An 18964-nucleotide genomic window follows, 5' to 3' on the forward strand; every position below is an offset into this window, starting at 1 on the left:
ATGAAACAGGGGGAATGACAGTTAGTTCAAGATAGAGTTTATTCAAAACAACTCCATCTCCTCTGAGGCTAATGTGGTTCTCAGAAAGTTATTTTAGCACAAAATAAATAAATCAACAAATACTTCCACATAACGGTGATGTAATAACTGTATTATATAGTGAGCAAAAACCAAAACACCTCATCAGTAACAGATGTTGGAGGCATACATGGCCAGATTCACACTATCATTTCGTCACAGTGGAGTTTAAACATAAATGAGTTTGAGTCCCACTATAACCTTTCCTCTTTGGTCTTCCACTTTTGACTGGGGGGAATTAAATGGAATTGGAACCAATTCAACCAAACATCAAACACTGTTTAAAACATCAGAAAATGGCTGAAAATCACTTCAAGTGCACACAAATCGCTTATTCTCTCGTATAAGTGCAATTTTCTTCAAGATATTTACACATCAAACCCATGCCAACCAAGTGCCTTTGGAAAACTGCTGGCTTATAATTGCCAAGAACATTAGCTAAAAAAGCTAAATTTAGAACAATAGGAACTAGTGTCACTTCAAACAGTCCATCAATAAGTATTCTTCTGTGAGAGAGGCAAAAGGAAGAGTTGATAAACTCATCAAGAACTGACGAAAGCTGTGGAAGCTATGAGCTGAGTAAGCTGCTGAGGACCAGAGCTTCAGATGCTGCGCCCTACTGGAACCATTAACTCTTCCAGAAGACCTGAGCTTCCATGGGAGCAGAATGTCTTCAGTCAATTAAGTCAAGCACCTTTTTCACCAAAAAAAGGACAAAGAAGCCATTGGACATTCCAGATTCTGACTGCTGATAATGCAACCTCTGCATCCCAGAAAAGTGAAGAGCCGATACTTCCCATGAACCTCATTGAGCCTTGGAACAGTGGTCCTAGCTTGGCACTGCCAAACCCGAATCTCAACTCTGTGTCTGTAGAGATCATATTATAGTCACCCTCCTCACCAGAGAAAAGCTCAGTCTGCATGCTCTGGCCAGCAAATCAGTCATCTATAGTTGTAGTCTAGTGATTGATCCAACTGCTTTCAATAGAATTTGCATCACTCACTCACTTGCCACTTCAAGTGGAGATCAAACCCTCTGGACAAATCCCAAAAGGCAATGACCACAGTGAAACGCTGGGCCTGCCATCATGTCCCAGCCTCCGGCACCTCACACCACCTCCATGCCCAGCTGCTGTGCTGTGTCCTGCAGCCGCCTCATCACCGTGTCCTCCTCCGCTGCCTGGGCCTCCGGAGAGCTTCCCTTCAGCATGACCAGGAGCACGTTGTCCCCCTCCTCCGGCCTCACCCTCTCCTCCGCCCCACAGTCCCCCTCCTCTTCCTCCTCTTCCTCCTGGCCGTCAGATACATCCTCTCCGCCCGCAGAAGACTGCGGGCCACTCTCGTCACCCTCGTTCTGGGTGGGCTGGTCGGAGCAGTCCCCCTCCGCCGGCCTCTCCCTCATCAGTTGCTCGGTCAGCTCCACACTCTCGTAGCGAATCAGCTGCAGCCGCATGAAGCCATCCTCGTGCTCCTTGTACCTTTGAGAAGAGACGGCAAGGTGAAACAGTGAAGTGATATTTCACAGGAGATGACACAGACACAAAAACACCCATATCATCCCAAAATCCATTTAAACTCTAGTCAAGTCAAGTCAAGTCAAGTTTATTTATATAGCACATTTCATACACAGAGGTCATTCAATGTGCTTTACATAAACAAAACCAAACGATAATAACAAATAAAAGCATAGAAGGGCAATATAGTCAAAGAATAGTTAAAAGGTAAAGATCATAATAAAAAGAAAACATAAAACACAAGGTAAAATCATTTAAAAATAAAGAATAATTAGTAAGCAAAAACAAAGGCAAAAGTAGTAAAAAAGTAATAAAAGACAAAGTAGAATAATTATCGAGGCAGATTCAGAATTTGTAACTCGGCACAGTTAGCAGAAAGCGTCTGAGAACAGTTTGGTCTTAAGTCTAGATTTAAAACTGGCTACAGTTGGGGCCTTTTTAATGTCATCCGAAAGTTGGTTCCACAGCTGAGCCGCATAGCAGCTAAAAGCTGCTTCACCATGTTTAGTTCTAACTGTAGGTTTTACTAGCAGGTTTTTCACCTGGGACCTGAGAGGACGAGAAGGTGTGTACTGCTGAAGCATGTCTGACAAGTATTTAGGTCCTGCTCCATTTACTGATTTATAAACAAGCAATAGTGCTTTAAAGTCAATTCTGTGACTTACTGGAAGCCAGTGCAAGGACTTAAGAATTGGAGTAATGTGGTCAGTTCTTTTAGTTTTTGTTAGAGTCCTAGCTGCTGCATTTTGTATCACCTGAAGCTGTTTAATAGTCTTTTTAGGAAGGCCTGTGAACAGTCCATTGCAGTAATCAACCCTGCTGGAGATAAATGCATGAATGAGTTTTTCTAAGTCATGTTTTGACATCAGCCCTCTGAGTTTGACAATATTTTTGAGGTGGTAAAAAGCTGATTTAGTTATCGCTTTCATGTGGCTGTTGAAATTTAGATCACTGTCAATTAATACACCAAGATTTTTAACAGTATCCTTTGCCTTCAACCCTTTTGTGTCAAGGAGAGTGGCAACCCTAAGTCTTTCCTCATTTTTACCAAATATAATTACTTCAGTTTTTTCTTTGTTCAGCTGAAGAAAATTTTGAGACATCCAGGTGTTGATTTGTTCTATACACTGACACATAGATTCAAGAGGACCATAGTTGTTTGGTGATAGAGCTAAGTAAATTTGTGTGTCATCTGCATAGCTATGATATGAAATCAAATTATTTTGAATGATTTGTCCAAGTGGGAGCATATAGAGGTTGAATAATAGTGGCCCCAAGATCGACCCCTGGGGAACACCACAGGTCAAGGACGTTGGTGTTGAGGTACAGTTTCCGATGGCAACAAAGAAGCTCCTTTCTTGTAGATATGATTTTAGCCAGCTGATAACTATGCCTGTAAATCCAACCCAGTGTTCTAGTCTGTGTAGTAAAATATTGTGATCAACAGTGTCAAATGCTGCACTAAGGTCCAGTAGCACTAGGACTGATGTTTTACCTGAATCTGTGTTGAGGCGTATGTCATTGGAAACTTTAATGAGAGCTGTTTCAGTGCTGTGATTTGCCCGAAAACCAGACTGAAAGTAATCAAAATACCCATTTGATGTTAGGAAGGTGGTTAATTGATTAAAGACTACTTTTTCAATAATTTTGCCAATAAAAGGTAGATTGGATATGGGCCTGTAATTGTTTAGCATGGAGGCATCCAGGTTATTCTTCTTGAGAAGTGGCTTTACAACAGCTGTTTTCAGTGACTTAGGAAAAGTGCCAGACAGCAATGATACATTTACAATTTGAAGGACATCCGCCGCTATGAGGTGAAAAACAGTTTTGAAGAAATTGGTAGGCAGAGTGTCTAAGACACATGTGGAAGGGCTGAGATTCTGTACCGTTTTTTCAAGTGTTTCGTAGTCTATCAAGCTGAACTCTGACATCAAGTTTAGTTTCCCTCTGTTTGTTGCTGGAAGTTCAGGTTGTTGAATTTGTAATTGAGCAGATATGTTGAGTCTGATTTTGTCAATTTTACCTTTAAAAAAAGATGAAAACTCATTGCATTTATTAGTTGAGAGAAGTTCAGGCGCTAATTGTGAGGGGGGATTTGTTAACTTATCAACAGTTGAAAATAGAATACAAGTGTTATTTGAACTTCTATTGATAATGTTAGAAAAGAAAGACTGTCTTGCTTTGCATATTTCAGAGTTATATGTGCGGAGCATCTCTTTATGGATTTCATAGTGGATCTGAAGTTTGTATTTACGCCATTTTCTTTCAGTCTTCCTACACTCTCTTTTTAGAAGTTTAACTGCTGGATTTTGCCTCCATGGTGCTTTCTGTTTGTCCTTAACTTTCTTGAATTGTAATGGAGCAATGTCATCCATAATGTTTGCCATTTTTGCATTAAAGTGATCAAATAAGTCTTCAGAGTCTGACAGTTGACTTGACTTTAGTGAAAGTGCTTGCTCAAAGAGAGCACTTGTCTGATCATTTATGATTCTCCTTTTTACCATCATAGCTGTGTTTTGAGTGTGTGGGGACATAGACACATCAAAGAACACGCAAAAATGATCAGATAAGGCCAGGTCTTTAACAGCTGTAGATACATCGAGACCCTTTGTGATAACAAGGTCGAGGGTATGGCCGAGAGAGTGTGTTGGCCCCTGTACATGCTGTGTTAGGGAGAAAGTATCGATTAGTGCAATGAATTCCTTGGCATAATTGTTTTCAGGATTATCCACATGCAAGTTTAGATCCCCTGATATAATAAGACAGTCATACTCTATGCAAACAACTGATAGCAGTTCACCTAGCTCTTCAAGAAAAACTTTAGCTGAATGTTTTGGAGGCCTGTAAATTGTCAGTAATAAAATCTGAGGAGAAGACTTAATGCATGCACACAGATATTCAAATGAAGTAAAGTCACCGAATGACGACTGATTGCACTGAAAAGACGTCTTGAAAATTGTGGCTATCCCCCCACCTCTTTTATTTGCTCTGGTAGCACTCAAGAAACTGAAGTTTGGGGGAGCTGATTCGATGAGAGTAGCAGCACTGTTTGCTTGATCTAACCATGTCTCAGTTAAAAGTAAAAAATCAAGGTTGTGTGTGCAAATTAGATCATGAATTAAGAATGATTTGTTTGAAAGAGATCTGATATTTAGGAGTGCTAGTTTTGTTAGTTTAAGTGTTGGGGAAATATGATCCATGGGGGAAATCTGAGGTTGATGTGGTACGGGTAGGAGATTGGACTGGTTTACCCTATAAGCTCGATGCATTTGTGTTCTATTTCTTGTCAATACAGGAATAGAGAATGTCATGGGCTTACTGGGTCCCGGCATGTTCTCAAAACTACTGTCAGTACCATTTATATTGCAGGGACCCTGAGAACATCATGCAATACAGTCATCATATAATTGTCCCCTGCTGCTGCCATCTGTATTTTCCACTGCACATTCCATGCTATATGCCGGCTGAGAAAATGAACTAAGAGGTTGCTGCTGCTTAAGAGATCCTTCTAAACGGGGAGGGGGAGGGCGAGGGGGTGGAGGTGCCCTTCGCTTCTTTGGTGCTAATGATCTTGGGCTAGTAAAACTCTGCATGGCTACTGGTAGCAGTCTCTCCATTCTTGCAGGGAACATCATGTGCTTGGGTGGGGATGGTGATGGGTATTCAGGGGATCCTGTGGAGTTTGAGTGGGTGGTGGGATGAAGGGGTGGGGATGGGGATGGGAGATTAGGGGGGTTTGTGTGGCCTGGGGAGTTTGATTGGGTGGGGACGTGATTGGGTGTGGGTGGTGATGGGAAATCAAGGAGGTTGGGGTTGAAAATTGATCCAGAGTCTCCATCTGCCTGCTGAGGTTCTGGGAAGTTTGTTGCAGATGCTCCGCTTTCAGCATGTATTCCAGTAGTGTATTCCATGTTGTTGTGTCTTTGTGGTGACAAGGAGTCGACGGAGGTGGGGAGGGGTATTGGTACTGGTGTTACAACATGACCCTTCCTTTCTGATATCCTCTCAGCAGCTTTGATAGGTGCTATCTCCTCATGCTCATCACATCCATTTGTTTGCTGAGATTCCAGGGAGTTTGACGCCAGTGATTGACTTTGAGTCATTTTAGCAGCACCCATCTTATCTTGTCCAGTGGACATGGCTTGGCATTGTTGAGCTGGTTGTTTATGTTTCTCCAAGGTCTGCATTTCAGTGGAGGCTAGCGGGTGGTTATCAGAGGGCCCCACAGCAGGGGAGGTTGGGCATATCTCTGTTTCAGCCTGTGCAGAGTGTTTTGGTTTAGCTGAGTTGTTGATGTCATCCGCTTGTTCCGTCTGTATGGCCACTGAGCGCTTATCAGAGGCTCGGCTCAAGGTTGGCAGAAAAAATGTTGGGTGCAGGAGAGAGAGGTGATAGTATTCGGTTAAGATCTTGGCCCCAGTCCAACTCAGCTCTGTGCTATTTGGTCTGAAGTATTCCCTGCGATTCCAAAAAAGGTTAAAATTGTCAATAAAATTCATCCCAACTGAAAAGCATGTTTTTGCGAGCCAGGTGTTTAAACTGAATAGTCTGGAAAATACAAAGCTTCCCTCTGCTGGGAGTGGGCCACTGATGAAAATTTGTATTCCAAGCTCATATAGGGCCGAGAAAAGTTCCTTGAAATCTTCTTTGACATACAGCTGTTCTCTGTAGATGTCATTTGCTCCAACATGCACAATGATGCGCTTGATAGTTGCATATTTTGACACCAGTTCTGCAAGCTTGTTTTTTGTGTCAGACACTGAAGCATTTGGGAAACAACATACAATCATCCTTTCCCCATTTATATGTCTCACAGCAAAGTCGCCTAGAACGAGGGTTGTGGGATGAATAGGGGTCGAGTGCTGCTTCTTGTCTGTGCCCATCTTTCTATTGTTGTGGTTTGATCGCTGCCTGCTTTGGGTCTGTTCCCTGGGAAATTCCTCTCTCACGTCCCGGAGGCATTCAAATCTGTTCCATAGTGTTAGGGGCTGTGGGCTTCCCTTAGGACCACAAGCCCTGTAGTAGTTTGCTGATCTGTCTGTATTTCTGATACGAGGCCTGAAGTTAACATCTGAATTTACTGGTGTTGAGGTAATTACAGTTCTTGTATTACGTTTTTTGTTTTTTGGTCTGGCACCTTGCCTGTGCCAAGGCTCTGTACTCACATTTCCCTTTGTGAGGTCGATGCATTCATCTGCTCTACAAGATGCCTCTTGTAGTTCATCTGTCGTTGATGGAAGGGCATGCATCTTTGATTCCAAAGTAGAAATCCTCTGTTCTAGCTCAGTACATTTTCGGCATGATCTCCTGGGTCTCTGGCCGGAGGAGCGCATTTTGTTTTAATCCAACTTCAAGGTGAATTGCCGTTCAGTTTTTGCTCGTTGACTTGGCTGGCTCATTTAAAGTAAAAAACTAACCACTAAAGTTTCAGATTTAAATGTACTGGTTTCACTGTCTTTGCTAAACTAGCTTGTAAATGAAATAAAAGAATGAAAAAGAGTGGAAATTGCTAAAAGGATAGGTGAAGCAGGAGCAGTGTGAAATGCGTCCTACTCGCTTGAGTAGGACTAATGTCATTCATTAAGGAACCTGTAAACCAAAATGGGAGACTTTAACCATTTAGACCATTAAACGGGACATCAGAATTTAAAGATTAGTAACCACCACCCACCCACCTTTCACAGTTGAGTGAACAGGTGGACAAATCCCAGAAAGTAAAAGCAGAGATGCTTTAGCTTGGGTCACATGTTACCAATTAAATCAATTCTCCAACGACACCTAGTCTTAGCTTACATAGACAACAATAGACACATTTTTAAGTGTCATAAGTGCAAGTTTTGACGAATTCCCTGCAGTTAATAAGCAGCAATACAGTATTTGGGACCCGATTGGGACAGATTTGTTAGCATTACACAGAGATGTTAAGAGAACCTGAATCTGGGGTGTCCTGATGGCCATTTGAACTGGTGTTTCTTGCGCAGGTGGGCTGTGAGGTTGTTGCCTCTCGTGAAGCACTGCTCACACACATGGCACTTGTAACGTGGAGCAACATCACCCTACAGAAGACAAAACCAAAATCAGATGCTGTATTGTCCTTGAAAGAGGAAGTCTTTTATAAATTTCAGTAATTTCAGATGCTGTATTGTCCTTCAAAGAGGTAGTCTTTCATAAATGACAGTTATTTCAGATGCTGTATTGTCCTTTAAAGAGGTAGTCTGTCATAAATTACAGTAATTTCCAATATTTGCTTCATGGCAGTTTTTTACCATGTTGTCTGAAAGCATAATAAGAAAAATTCAGCATATTGTAAATCTATGCTCTCTGTGTAAATGCACCAAATGAACATCATGATGTGTCTGACCTCGTGCACTCTTTTGTAGTGCGACTTAATGGACTGCATGGAGCGGGTGGCGTAGTCACAGTCCTCATAGTCGCACTGATAGGCTGGCACACTACTGTGTGTATCAAAATGTTTCCGCAGGTCGATCAGGTTCTTACAGCTAAAACATAAACACAGAGCACAAAGGCAAGATCAAGCCAGGCTCTGTCAGCCATTCTGTGCTAATGCTAATCTCTTCACCAGACTGACCTGTACTCGCAGTAGTCACAGCGGTAGGGTTTCTCGTTACTGTGGCGGAACTTGATATGGTTTCTGAGTGAGGACGGTGAGGGGCAGGTCATGTCACAAAAAGGACATTTGTAATGGTTCACTGAGAGGGGGGAAACAGAACAGAAGGCATTACCCCCTGCAATTTGTTTATCTAGGACCTCCTAAATCTCTGCTATGACGAACCAAAACAATTTAATTCATGACATCGTAAAACCTGCTGCAGCCTTTGGAAACATGGTTTACATTGTCTATAAAGTTCCAGGTGCTACTTGATTTACAGCAGTGCAAAATTGTGAAATACAATAATGTTGTTAGTAATCCCTGCTCAATATTGTTGATGAAGAAACAGGAACAGGAGGTTTTTGCTTGAGTAATTCCTTCTTACACACATTACTAATAATGGTTAACGTCATTTGATTCATAGGGTAATGCAGATCTTACCATGGTTTCTCATGTGGTCTCGGAGAAGTCTCTCGGTAGCAAAGCGCTTAGAACAATGGGAACACTGGAATCTCTGGCCTGCAAAGATTATTATACTCCACATAAGCAGTAAGTAGGCAGAGTTCAATGAACCTCCATTTCCAAGACGTAATAGAGCAAATGGCTAAAAAAGGGTCTTAGAATCTTAGAAAGAGTTAAGTTATGGTTAACTTACACTACTGATGGCTAGCCAGTGGTCAATAGTTCTGCTCATACCCTCAATAGTTGTTTGCCGCCGGATGTGGTCAAAGAACTTGGTGTTGTTAGCAAACATCCCCCCACAGGTCGGGCACGCGACTATCTTCTCCTGGGTGTGACTCCGCAGGTGCTCTCGCAACTTAAAGCGTCCCTTGAAGGTGGCCTCACAATCTAGAAAGAAAAAGAACCATGGGGATTGATAGTAGTTGAATTTGGTAGTCATCATATTATCCATTTGTGTAATATGATATCCTGTATATATGTTGCTAACCTTTCCAGCCACAGCAGAGAACATTCTCTTCCTTTCCATTGGACTTCATGTCCAGGGACAAGGCATGGTTCTCCACATGGCGATAGAACCACTCGGGATTGTCCATAGAGGCCTGCAAACAGAGTCAGATCAACACAGTGAAACGACATGGAATACGACATGAACAATGGCAGAATCAAATGACATGTAGGCCTACAACATCACTGTCAAACCACAGGAAAGTCGACATAATTAACAGCAGAATCAAACGACAGGGAAGACGACATGCGCAACAGCAGAATCAAACGATACAATAGGGCACAAACTGATCAACAGTTTATGAGATTCAAAATGAGGTGGAATTAAAACTTGACACAGACGATCATTTTGTCAGGTGAGAAATGACATAGTGTTGACTTGAGTGTTTTGTCACGTCTGTCATGAAGGGAATGTTGCATAGGCAGACAAATGTTAGGTCACATCTTCAGTGGACATAAGCGGTTGACAAAATAAATAATTATGCCACAAATGGATTGCCATAGATGAAAGGCAACATTTTGTTTTTGTAGGTTTTTGTCCTTTTGTTGTTCAGTCACTCATGTGCACTTTAAACTGTACCATTAAGGTGGGGCAGCCCTGGCCTACTGGTTAGCGCTTCGGACTTGAAACCGGAGGGTTGCCGGTTCGAACCCCGACCAGTAGGAATGGCTGAAGTGCCCTTGAGCAAGGCACCGAACCCCTCACTGCTCCCCGAGCGCTGCTGTTGTAGCAGGCAGCTCACTGCGCTGGGATGTGCATCACCTCACTGTGTGTTCACTGTGTGCTGAGTGTGTTTCACTAATTCACGGGTTGGGATAAATGCAGAGACCAAATTTCCCTCACAGGATCAAAAGAGTATATATACTTGTACTTAAAATGTTCTCTGTTTGAAAAAGGACGAAATCCTACAAGCTCACCTCACAATGCTCCCAGGAGCAAATGAAGTTGTCAGTGATCTCGGGTATTATGTTGCGGTTGTGGAGGCCCACGGAACAAGTGCCCATGTCAGGGTGAGCCTGAAGGATATTGAGTCCCCACTGCTTCAGCTTGGTGTGGTAGCAGTGGAAGAACAAATGTCTCTGTAACTCTGCCGCACTCTCCACTGAACAGAAGCCACAGTCTCTCCACTGACACACATGCTCATCTGCATTAAACACAAAAAGTATGAACAAATCAATGTATTGTCTAAAATGCCAATGAAACTGTACTTGTGGGAGGGAGAGTGGCCATTTTTCCTTACCCACATCGTCTTCAGTGTCCATGTCCTCTGTTGACATTGCGTGGTGTTTCTCCACATGCTTGCAAAACTCTTGCATTTGAGTGAAGGTCTCTTTGCAGGATGCCCACTCGCACGTGAGCACCAAAGAGGAGTCCTCTCTGCGAGTGCGTTTGTTGGAAGGGGCCATGACTGGAATCATGATGAAAACACATGATGAAAGCACAGAAGATGCAGCTACATCAGTTGTAAACATCAGCTAAGTCTGGTGGAGACTTTGAAACAATGGTTCGTTGGGAGCTAAAGGGATAGATTATTTGATCGTGTCTTTAGACGCGACGCAGCATATTCAGCAATCACTTTTGATTACTCACCTTGGTCTGTGAAGATTTGCTCAAAGTTGTTGGCGATTTCTGGTGGATCTATTGCAGTCAATAACGTTAACGTTAGTAATGAGTCTTCAGTGTTTCTCTGCTAGTACCACACTGATGTACTATGCCGCTATTACATCCTCACGATAACACAAGACACATGAGGCTACTTTAAGTGAGATCAAATACAACATAAGGAAATTATAATTTGATCTTTTCCCTTCAGTTCAGAGCAAACTTGTTGATACGTAGTTAAGTTACACAGTAATAGGAGCCAATTAGACTAATACATAATGGTAGATACATATTATTCGTGTTCACAACCTGTGAGTCATGTTCATAACATTGTTAGCTATCCTAGATTTCCTTGTATTTTTGTCCACAACAGCAGCACCATAACGACTAAAGACTGAACCGTCAAAAATGGGTTGAAATAGAACACACTTTACTGAATTGACTAACTTTATTACGGTCATTAATCACACATTTCGTACTAACAATGTTATGAACACTGCCTTTGCAAAGTTACCTTTTCTTAGCATTAAAATAACTGTTTTGGTTTAGCCCATAGGTTTAGCCTTCAGGTTTGTTTTACTGGTCGTAAAGACTGCCGTAAAGCATCGATATAGTACAGTACCCTGCTAAGGACAAATATAGTTTACTTAGTCGCGTTTTCTGATTCTAGCCCACTCTGTGCAGTGTAATGTATGTCAGTGCATGACACTGTCAGGTCCAGATCACCGTAGAATTGATCATTCAGAAAAACTAATTTCCCTTATTTTAGTGGCAAAGCTTGTGAAACGGTCTTTAACCTTAAACACATGTAAATGTCTATGCTTTGCAAGTTATATGGGATAAAACATTGACTGTCGTCCGTTGTCCAGTTCTATACAGTCAGGGATAAAAAGCCATCATTGTGGGTGTCAAGGCTGTATTTTCTGCTGTTTCATGTTTCAAATTGTGAAAGAGAAAGAAAATATTATGACATAGGAAGTCATAATTATGACATTACTGGAATTTCAATGAGATGGTACCTCATTATGATGTGCCTGAAAATCATTCTTATGACATAATAAACCATAATTATGACATAGGCCTATACAAAGTCATTATTGTGACCTAGAAAATATAAAATTATGAGGTAGACAATCAGTAATTCTTATTACATAATGAGTCACAATTATCTCATGGTCATTAATGATTAATAAACATGAGGTCATGAGATGTTCATGTTATTTTGACCAATTATTTTTACCTTTACCACTGATTGTTTAACTGTCCATCCACTTGACAGTTCTAGTTGCATGTTCATGCACAGTATAACCAATAGCCTATTCACTGCATTAGGGATGGAATGAGAGGTTTCTGTAATTATCTGTCTATTCTATGTCAATTTGTATTCCCCTTGAATCAAATTTTACCACTGGCTACATGAGACAAAGCTACGTTTGAATATGATAAGCAATATTGTGATAAGCAATGATCAATAAATATGAAATAAAATTTGAAATTATATTGTTCAGAGCACATTTATTTGGTTTGGAAGTTGTATTTACATCCCAACAAGCAAATTCCTCCAGTGTCAAATTGTCAAACCCCTACATACAAAGGGGGTTCAGACACCTTTGAGAAAATCCATATACATTTTCAGTGTATTTTGAGATAACAAATCGCTTAAAAGAAATATAATTTTCTTTACAAAGGCGTTTTCCCACTTCATGTTTTATGCATGTTCCCACCTTCACTGACTTGTTATACTGCATGGATAATTTCACTAAATGCCACACTGCCATTGTTCACCAGGCTGGTTCTTAGCATTGCTATTTCTCAGTTCTTCTTTGAATCAAAACAAAACCATCCAGAGAGGCCTTTGTGGGATGACTGCTGTCCTCATAGTCCATAGTGTCCACAATTTCAATTGCGCCGACATCTAAACATCGTAGAACAGCCGAACCAAGTGATAACGAATTCCAAATGCTGTAATACTTCCCAATACCTGTTTGGAGGGAAGACACAAATAACTTCATTTGGTATTAGCTAGACAACAGCCACACAGAATAGCTACCACTGGTGTGGAAATCCACATGCAGTCAACATTTGTGACTTTGGGACTTTGTGAAATTTGACACAATAACATTAACATAGCAACCCGTGGGCAACAGAGGGAGTTTCCTCCACTATGTGTGTGTGAGAGAGTGTGTGTGAGTGTGTGTGTGAGGGAGAGACAGAGAGAGACAGGACATTCAGACAGCTCCGGCAACGTACGCTCATATAAATAGAGATTTTAGAGGCCCACATCCCAATGTGAGTACACACCTGTATCAGTAACATTATGGCAGTGAGATTCCTCTCATGGGTTGGCCCCAGGACCTTCAGCACCAGATTAATCAGAGTCATGTTGTTACACTCAATAAACTCGTCATCACCATCTGAGGAGTGCTGCACATCCAGTAACCATAACATCTCTGCCACCTACAGGAGGAGGAAAAAATACAACTAATTTAGCACCACTAACTGGACGACTTACAGTATATTGTACTGAATCAGTAGCCTGACGTAGTCATACTCAATTCTAGTCAGAATATGAGTCTGATAATGCTCCATTGGGACGTAATTATGGGGCGTGTTTCAACCGATACAGGGGGGGAATAGACCTAACCAATCAGAGCAACAAAATAGCTTACCGTGAGGTATAGGAAGAAAACACACAAACCATCCTTCTTCTCCTATATCCCCTCCGTTTTTTTTAATTATTTTGTTAAACAGTGATATGCTACAATCATGTTAAACAGCTGGGAAAGGCGGTCGCAAAACCCTCGAACAGGTGGTCAATCAGAGATTTCAAACGAACGAGGGAACATGTCGCAATGCAACAGCGCTGTTTTCCCTTGATGAAAGTGAAACCACGAGTTTTTCCACATCTCAACTTTCATTACATTACATTACATTACATTACATTTAGCAGACACTTCTTGACCAAAGTGACTTACATATGTCAGCTATATTACAAGGGATTACATTGTCCCTGGAGCAACTTGGGGTTAAGTGCCTTGCTCAAGGGCACAACAGTGGAAGCTGGGAATTGAACCGACAACTTTCAGGCTACTGCACGCTAGCTCAGCTCCTTAACCACTACACTACCACCGCCAGTTTTCAGTGATACAACCTCATTAAATAATATTAATTTTCCATATGGGGTCTTAAAAGCCATGTATCCTTCTAGCCACAGTGTTTTTGTTTTAAACATAAGCCTAATCAAAGCGTGTTCAGATGACGTGATAGACCAGGCGCTGTTGCTCACCTGTCCATCATCGTAAAGCCTGATTTGATTGGTCCGCCCGATATAGGGCGAGCATGGGAGGGACTAGGTTCGGAATGGCATCCAGGCTACTGAATCAGTTTAACCTTTTTGAAGTATTGGGATTATGATAACAATGTAAAGTAATGTTCCTGGACTTCCGTTCACAGCTAGGATCCATAGTAATGAAATTATGTTAATACAAGCAGGTGAAGATTACCTTGACAATCAACTGTCCTAATTTGGAGAGGTCCTTCTTTTTGAATTTTGAGTAGCTCATTCCAAGCTTCCCTGTGTCTTGATTCAGCCTACCAAGAAGACCAAGTCAGATAAGGCAAATAAGAGAGAGATCAGTACTTGAACATTTGAGAATAAATTAATTAGAGGCTGAAATGAACAGTGCAGCTCTGTCACCTGGGGAGCCGGTGTCGTGGACAGGGCACTATGTGAAAGAGCTGAGGCAGGGAGTAGATGAAGTTGATGACCTGTGGGATAAAGAAGAGCAGCATGGTCTTGCTGAAGTGACCCAGGATGCCCACCACTGCAAACGTCATCCCGGCAAAGTAACAAAATGTGTCTCCAACAAACACGGATGAGGGGTACCTGGGAAACAACAACATAAGGAACCCGTGGTAAACATGTGACCCAAACCACTCAGGACATTTAGTTTATAGACCCTTTCAACTGCATAAACAAACATGTGAGTTCCTAAGGCATTTCCTGTGGCACTAAAAACAACAGTGAGCTAATGGTAACTTTTTGACAAACAACATTTTAAAAAACAAGTTTTAAAGTCAACATTATGTATAGTATTACGCTAAAGTCCGATTCATTTTCATTTGAAAGTATCTGCAGTGGTTTTGAACATTCCAACCGAAAATCGTCTGCAAACAGATTGAAAGGGTCTATGTAGGGCTAAAATGGTTTCTCGTGTCCAGTGGTACCTTCTCAGGTAAACACAAAGTGGCAACGACAAGCCAAAGTCATATTGAATTCATAAGGACAGGGTTAATTGTTAATACTCATTTATTGGTGCTGTAAAGAAGTTCTTGGAAATGAACTTCTTGGAGTTCTTAAAAATGTTCCTAGTTTAGTGCACCCAGTAAAAACACACATAAGAGCTGCCTTAAGTTGGGTTGTGAAAAATCAAAGCAGGCTTACCAGTTGTGGTAGAAAAGTGCCAATGTGGTGAAGAAGAAAGGAATCATGAAATACAGGGAGAAAACATGGTCATCTTGGTAGTCTCCTGAGAGACAAAGGCAGAGAGAAAGAAAAATTACCTACAATTATGGTAGATTAAGATTCTTTTCATATTCAAATAGTACAAATACCTACATGCATGTATTTAACCTTTAGTATAGTATATACTCTTTTGATCCCTTGAGGGAAATTTGGTCTCTGCATTTATCCCAATTGAAACACACTCAGCACACAGTGAAAACACAGTGAGGTGAAGCACACACTAATCCCAGCGCAGTGAGCTGCCTGCAACAACAGCGGCGCTCGGGGAGCAGTGAGGGGTTAAGTGCCTTGCTCAAGGGCACTTCAGCCGCTTTCTACTGGTTGGGGTTTGAACCGGCAACCCTCCGGTCACAAGTCCGAAGTGCTAACCAGTAGGCCACGGCTGCCCCCATTTCTTTTCACTTTACCATTCACACACAAATTAATGATCTGGAGGTTTCAGATATTCCCAATGATTGCTATGAAAATAAGGAAAACCCTTGCTAACCATTGAGTTCTAACAAGTTAAATATGATGATGGACCCAGAGATAAAGAGGGCCTGTCCTGATTCTATGCCGTTGATCCCAGCCAGGATGTTGATGGCGTTGGTACAAAATACAGCCAGCATGCCCATGTACACATAGTATAGAATCCCTGTGCACAAACATACAAAAACAAAATTATATATAATATATGCATGTTTTTCATGAAAACAAATCACAAAATAGCATAATAAGGCACATAGCATCCTGTCATCGTCATCAATTTCCTGTGCTCTAGTAGTGTTTCTTAACTGGTGGGTTGGGACCCAAAAGTGGGTGGTTAAAGAAAAAATAATCACCCATTTAAAATGCTACCCTATCAGATCTGATGTCGGACCTTTGTTTTGATAGACTTTATTAATATGCCAGTCGTTGCCATGGACATAGACAATGATTATGTGACAGGTCATGTTAGACATCATTTTAGCTGTAAAATGACCCTGCATATTTGAAGAATGTATTCACTTATGTTGAAGACAAAACCCCCAGTGTGTGGTGTGCAGTGAATTGCTGAGAGCATGAAACCATCAAATCAAAAACGGCACATGGAAACAAAGCATCCTACTGTCAAAGCCAAACCTGTTGAGTACTTTGAAAGGCTACACAGGAGTTCAGAACTTCATAAATGTGCCTAACATCAGCACATTCCAAACAAGTACAGGCACCACAGCTCACCGCATCAGTTGGCTTGAACACTAAGATATGGGTCGCGACTTAATGTCCATGGGAAGTTAAATGGGTCCCAAAGCCAGACCAGTTAAGAAACTGTTCCAGTGAATACAGAAGTACAGGGCAATAACTTGGCCATCCAAATAGCCTGATAGAGACAGAGACCAGCCATTCTGGAATAGAAAGTGACCACAAGCAGAAACTAACCCAGATCCAGATGCAACCCCAGCAAGACTCGGATGGGCTTGGGCACGACAATCACAGTGTTGCCAAAGTTGGTGAAATAGACCATGAGGAGAGGCAGAGAGGCCATCGTAGGCAGCAGGAGCTTGTGTCGCCATCGTAGATTCAATACATCATCAGCAAAGCCCAGGAATATCATGCAGCATATGGCCAAGAGCGCACCGATAAACTGCACAAACTGATCCAGGAAAGACACAAAGACAACAGTGTGAATTCACTTATCTAAGACATTAGAGTTACAATCAGAACTGTACTGAACAATCAGAAAATGTACTGATTACAGTGACAGTAGGGTTTACAAATATATTAATAAAACGAGAAATAAAAATAATCAATGAAGTTGGTTAAGTTTCAAAGTTTTTGTTAAGGATTGTCAACCAACTGAGGAGTCATCCATGTACAATAGTTTATGTTTTTTGGCCCTTTTTGGCCATCTCCTCACTCCTCCTTTCCATGCATTCCTCCCTCTGACCACACAATAGGTATAGGTGCAGCAGATATCTATAGATTCAGCAGTCTTGGATTGAAATATTCCACTTCTGTTAAACGTAGCTCACCTCGTTGTGTGGAAAGCCTTGACACTTCTCCCCAACGAAGCAGCTGAGGAAGGGCACTGGGATGAAGCAGAAAGAGATGATGAGGAAGACCGTCCCACTGATCACACCTTGGGACTCTGGGCTGAGGGGGAGATGGATGACAATCTATTTCAGACACAGCAAAATATTTAACCTGAGCAACAGGACACCACACACCAACACACCACACAACGACATTGCAGTCATCCAATCCAGCATAGATGACAGTAGGTGTTGTCATCTCATGACACAGATCAAAAAAGACACAAGTCCTTTACAAATGGCTTAAGTTTACCCTATTCAAACAAGTAGCCTATTGCTCGTTTTAAGACCAAACGAAATGTTTCAATGTCTTTCATGTATTCTGCGCACAACATTACTATTATAAACCGTTAGTCATTGATGGGAGAAGAATGTCAATGAATAGCCTACGTGTTTTGCTACCATGATGAGACACTCACACTTCCTTTTTTACGACTTTGTTCAGGTCCATTCCATACAGCCTGGCTCCGATGAAATGTTCCTTGAATGCTGGAATTAGCTTAAGTGTTGCCAGGCAGCCCAGCGCAGACATGCAACAGTTGATGACCAGAGGGATTACTGGTATAGGAGACATTCTCTACTACTAAGGTATTGAGGTATTTAGGCTAAAAAGGTAATATTTTAGCTATAACTGTGAAGAATTACGTTGGAGAACGAGCCAAGGAAGACACGACGTTGTTCTTCACAGTCAGATTATTTTACGTGCTAGTCACACATTTTCTCAAGAAAAGAACAAAGCCTAGGGAAACACTGAACAACATCTGTATCCCTGTATTATCATTGCTATTACTTGCAGCGCTTTTATGTAGGTCATTAGCAAGTTGTCAGATAATTTGTAACATAGCTAGACGAAACCCACCACGTTTATCTGACTGAAACTGAAACGACGGCGATTGTATAACCTTCCCTAATGGAAAATCCCAACGCAGCCTCATTTATGAGCTTTCCGGTTAAATGACATTATTGCTCATGTTAATGACACTTTATCGAACTACCTGCAAACGTAACGGTGAGTAGGAAAGGAAATGAATGGCAATGTAACGTCGATGTGTAGGAACGTTACGTTAAACGTTTGGTAGAACGAGTTAGTTCGCTATCTAATATTTAACAAACTGAACTGTATGGCAATGGCTACATGTTACAAAAAACTTTTACAACAAACTAATTATCAATAACAGACAATATGTTTGACAGCATTGTGTTTCTATCCCAACTCGTCGTGAACCAGGACAAAGTTCCACGTCTACTTCCGTCAACATTTTGGATGACTTCCGCTTATTCAAACATTTCATAATAAATGTCGAATCAATGTGGGTGTTGGAAGGACTGTATTTGAGGTTGCAAGAGCGGTCCGTACGTGAAAGTGGAGATACTGAAACCCACTTCTGCACAGTCATATCCTAACGTTAGGGTACATTTTTTTTAAAAATGGGACTTTTATTTCCCCTTGAGGTGCATTCGATTGCCAAGTAGGCCTTGTTAGCAGTGTTATTATTTGCACGACCATTAATTTATAGCCACTATATATAAATTGAATATTTATATTATATATTGCCATTGGAAAAAAATGAATGATTGTGCAAGTCAGCCTCTGTGCAAACATGCTATGCTATGCTA

The 18964-nt window shown here is 41.5% G+C and overlaps 2 protein-coding genes across 2 annotated transcripts; both read right to left on the reverse strand.

The window, feature by feature from the left end:
* Positions 1–20: 20 nt before the first annotated feature.
* Positions 21–11703, reverse strand: LOC121709453 (histone H4 transcription factor). Its single transcript, XM_042092857.1, has 11 exons — positions 11286–11703; positions 10760–10807; positions 10410–10577; positions 10087–10313; positions 9152–9263; positions 8899–9051; positions 8644–8721; positions 8182–8302; positions 7954–8092; positions 7524–7648; positions 21–1556 (listed from the first exon to the last, which is right to left on the reverse strand). The coding sequence occupies exons 1-11, from the start codon at positions 11296–11298 to the stop codon at positions 1187–1189; spliced, it is 1554 nt and encodes a 517-aa protein (XP_041948791.1). The 5' UTR covers positions 11299–11703; the 3' UTR covers positions 21–1186.
* Positions 11704–12266: 563 nt separating this feature from the next.
* On the reverse strand, positions 12267–18603 carry dpagt1 (dolichyl-phosphate (UDP-N-acetylglucosamine) N-acetylglucosaminephosphotransferase 1 (GlcNAc-1-P transferase)). Its single transcript, XM_042093439.1, has 9 exons — positions 17767–18603; positions 17288–17408; positions 16695–16908; positions 15784–15930; positions 15216–15300; positions 14469–14657; positions 14275–14362; positions 13073–13228; positions 12267–12752 (listed from the first exon to the last, which is right to left on the reverse strand). Exons 1-9 carry the CDS (start codon positions 17919–17921, stop codon positions 12687–12689), a joined length of 1221 nt encoding a protein of 406 aa, XP_041949373.1. The 5' UTR covers positions 17922–18603; the 3' UTR covers positions 12267–12686.
* Between the last annotated feature and the right edge of the window lie 361 nt (positions 18604–18964).

The sequence above is a fragment of the Alosa sapidissima genome, chromosome 5, assembly GCF_018492685.1.
Source record: "Alosa sapidissima isolate fAloSap1 chromosome 5, fAloSap1.pri, whole genome shotgun sequence".
Taxonomy (NCBI): domain Eukaryota; kingdom Metazoa; phylum Chordata; class Actinopteri; order Clupeiformes; family Clupeidae; genus Alosa; species Alosa sapidissima.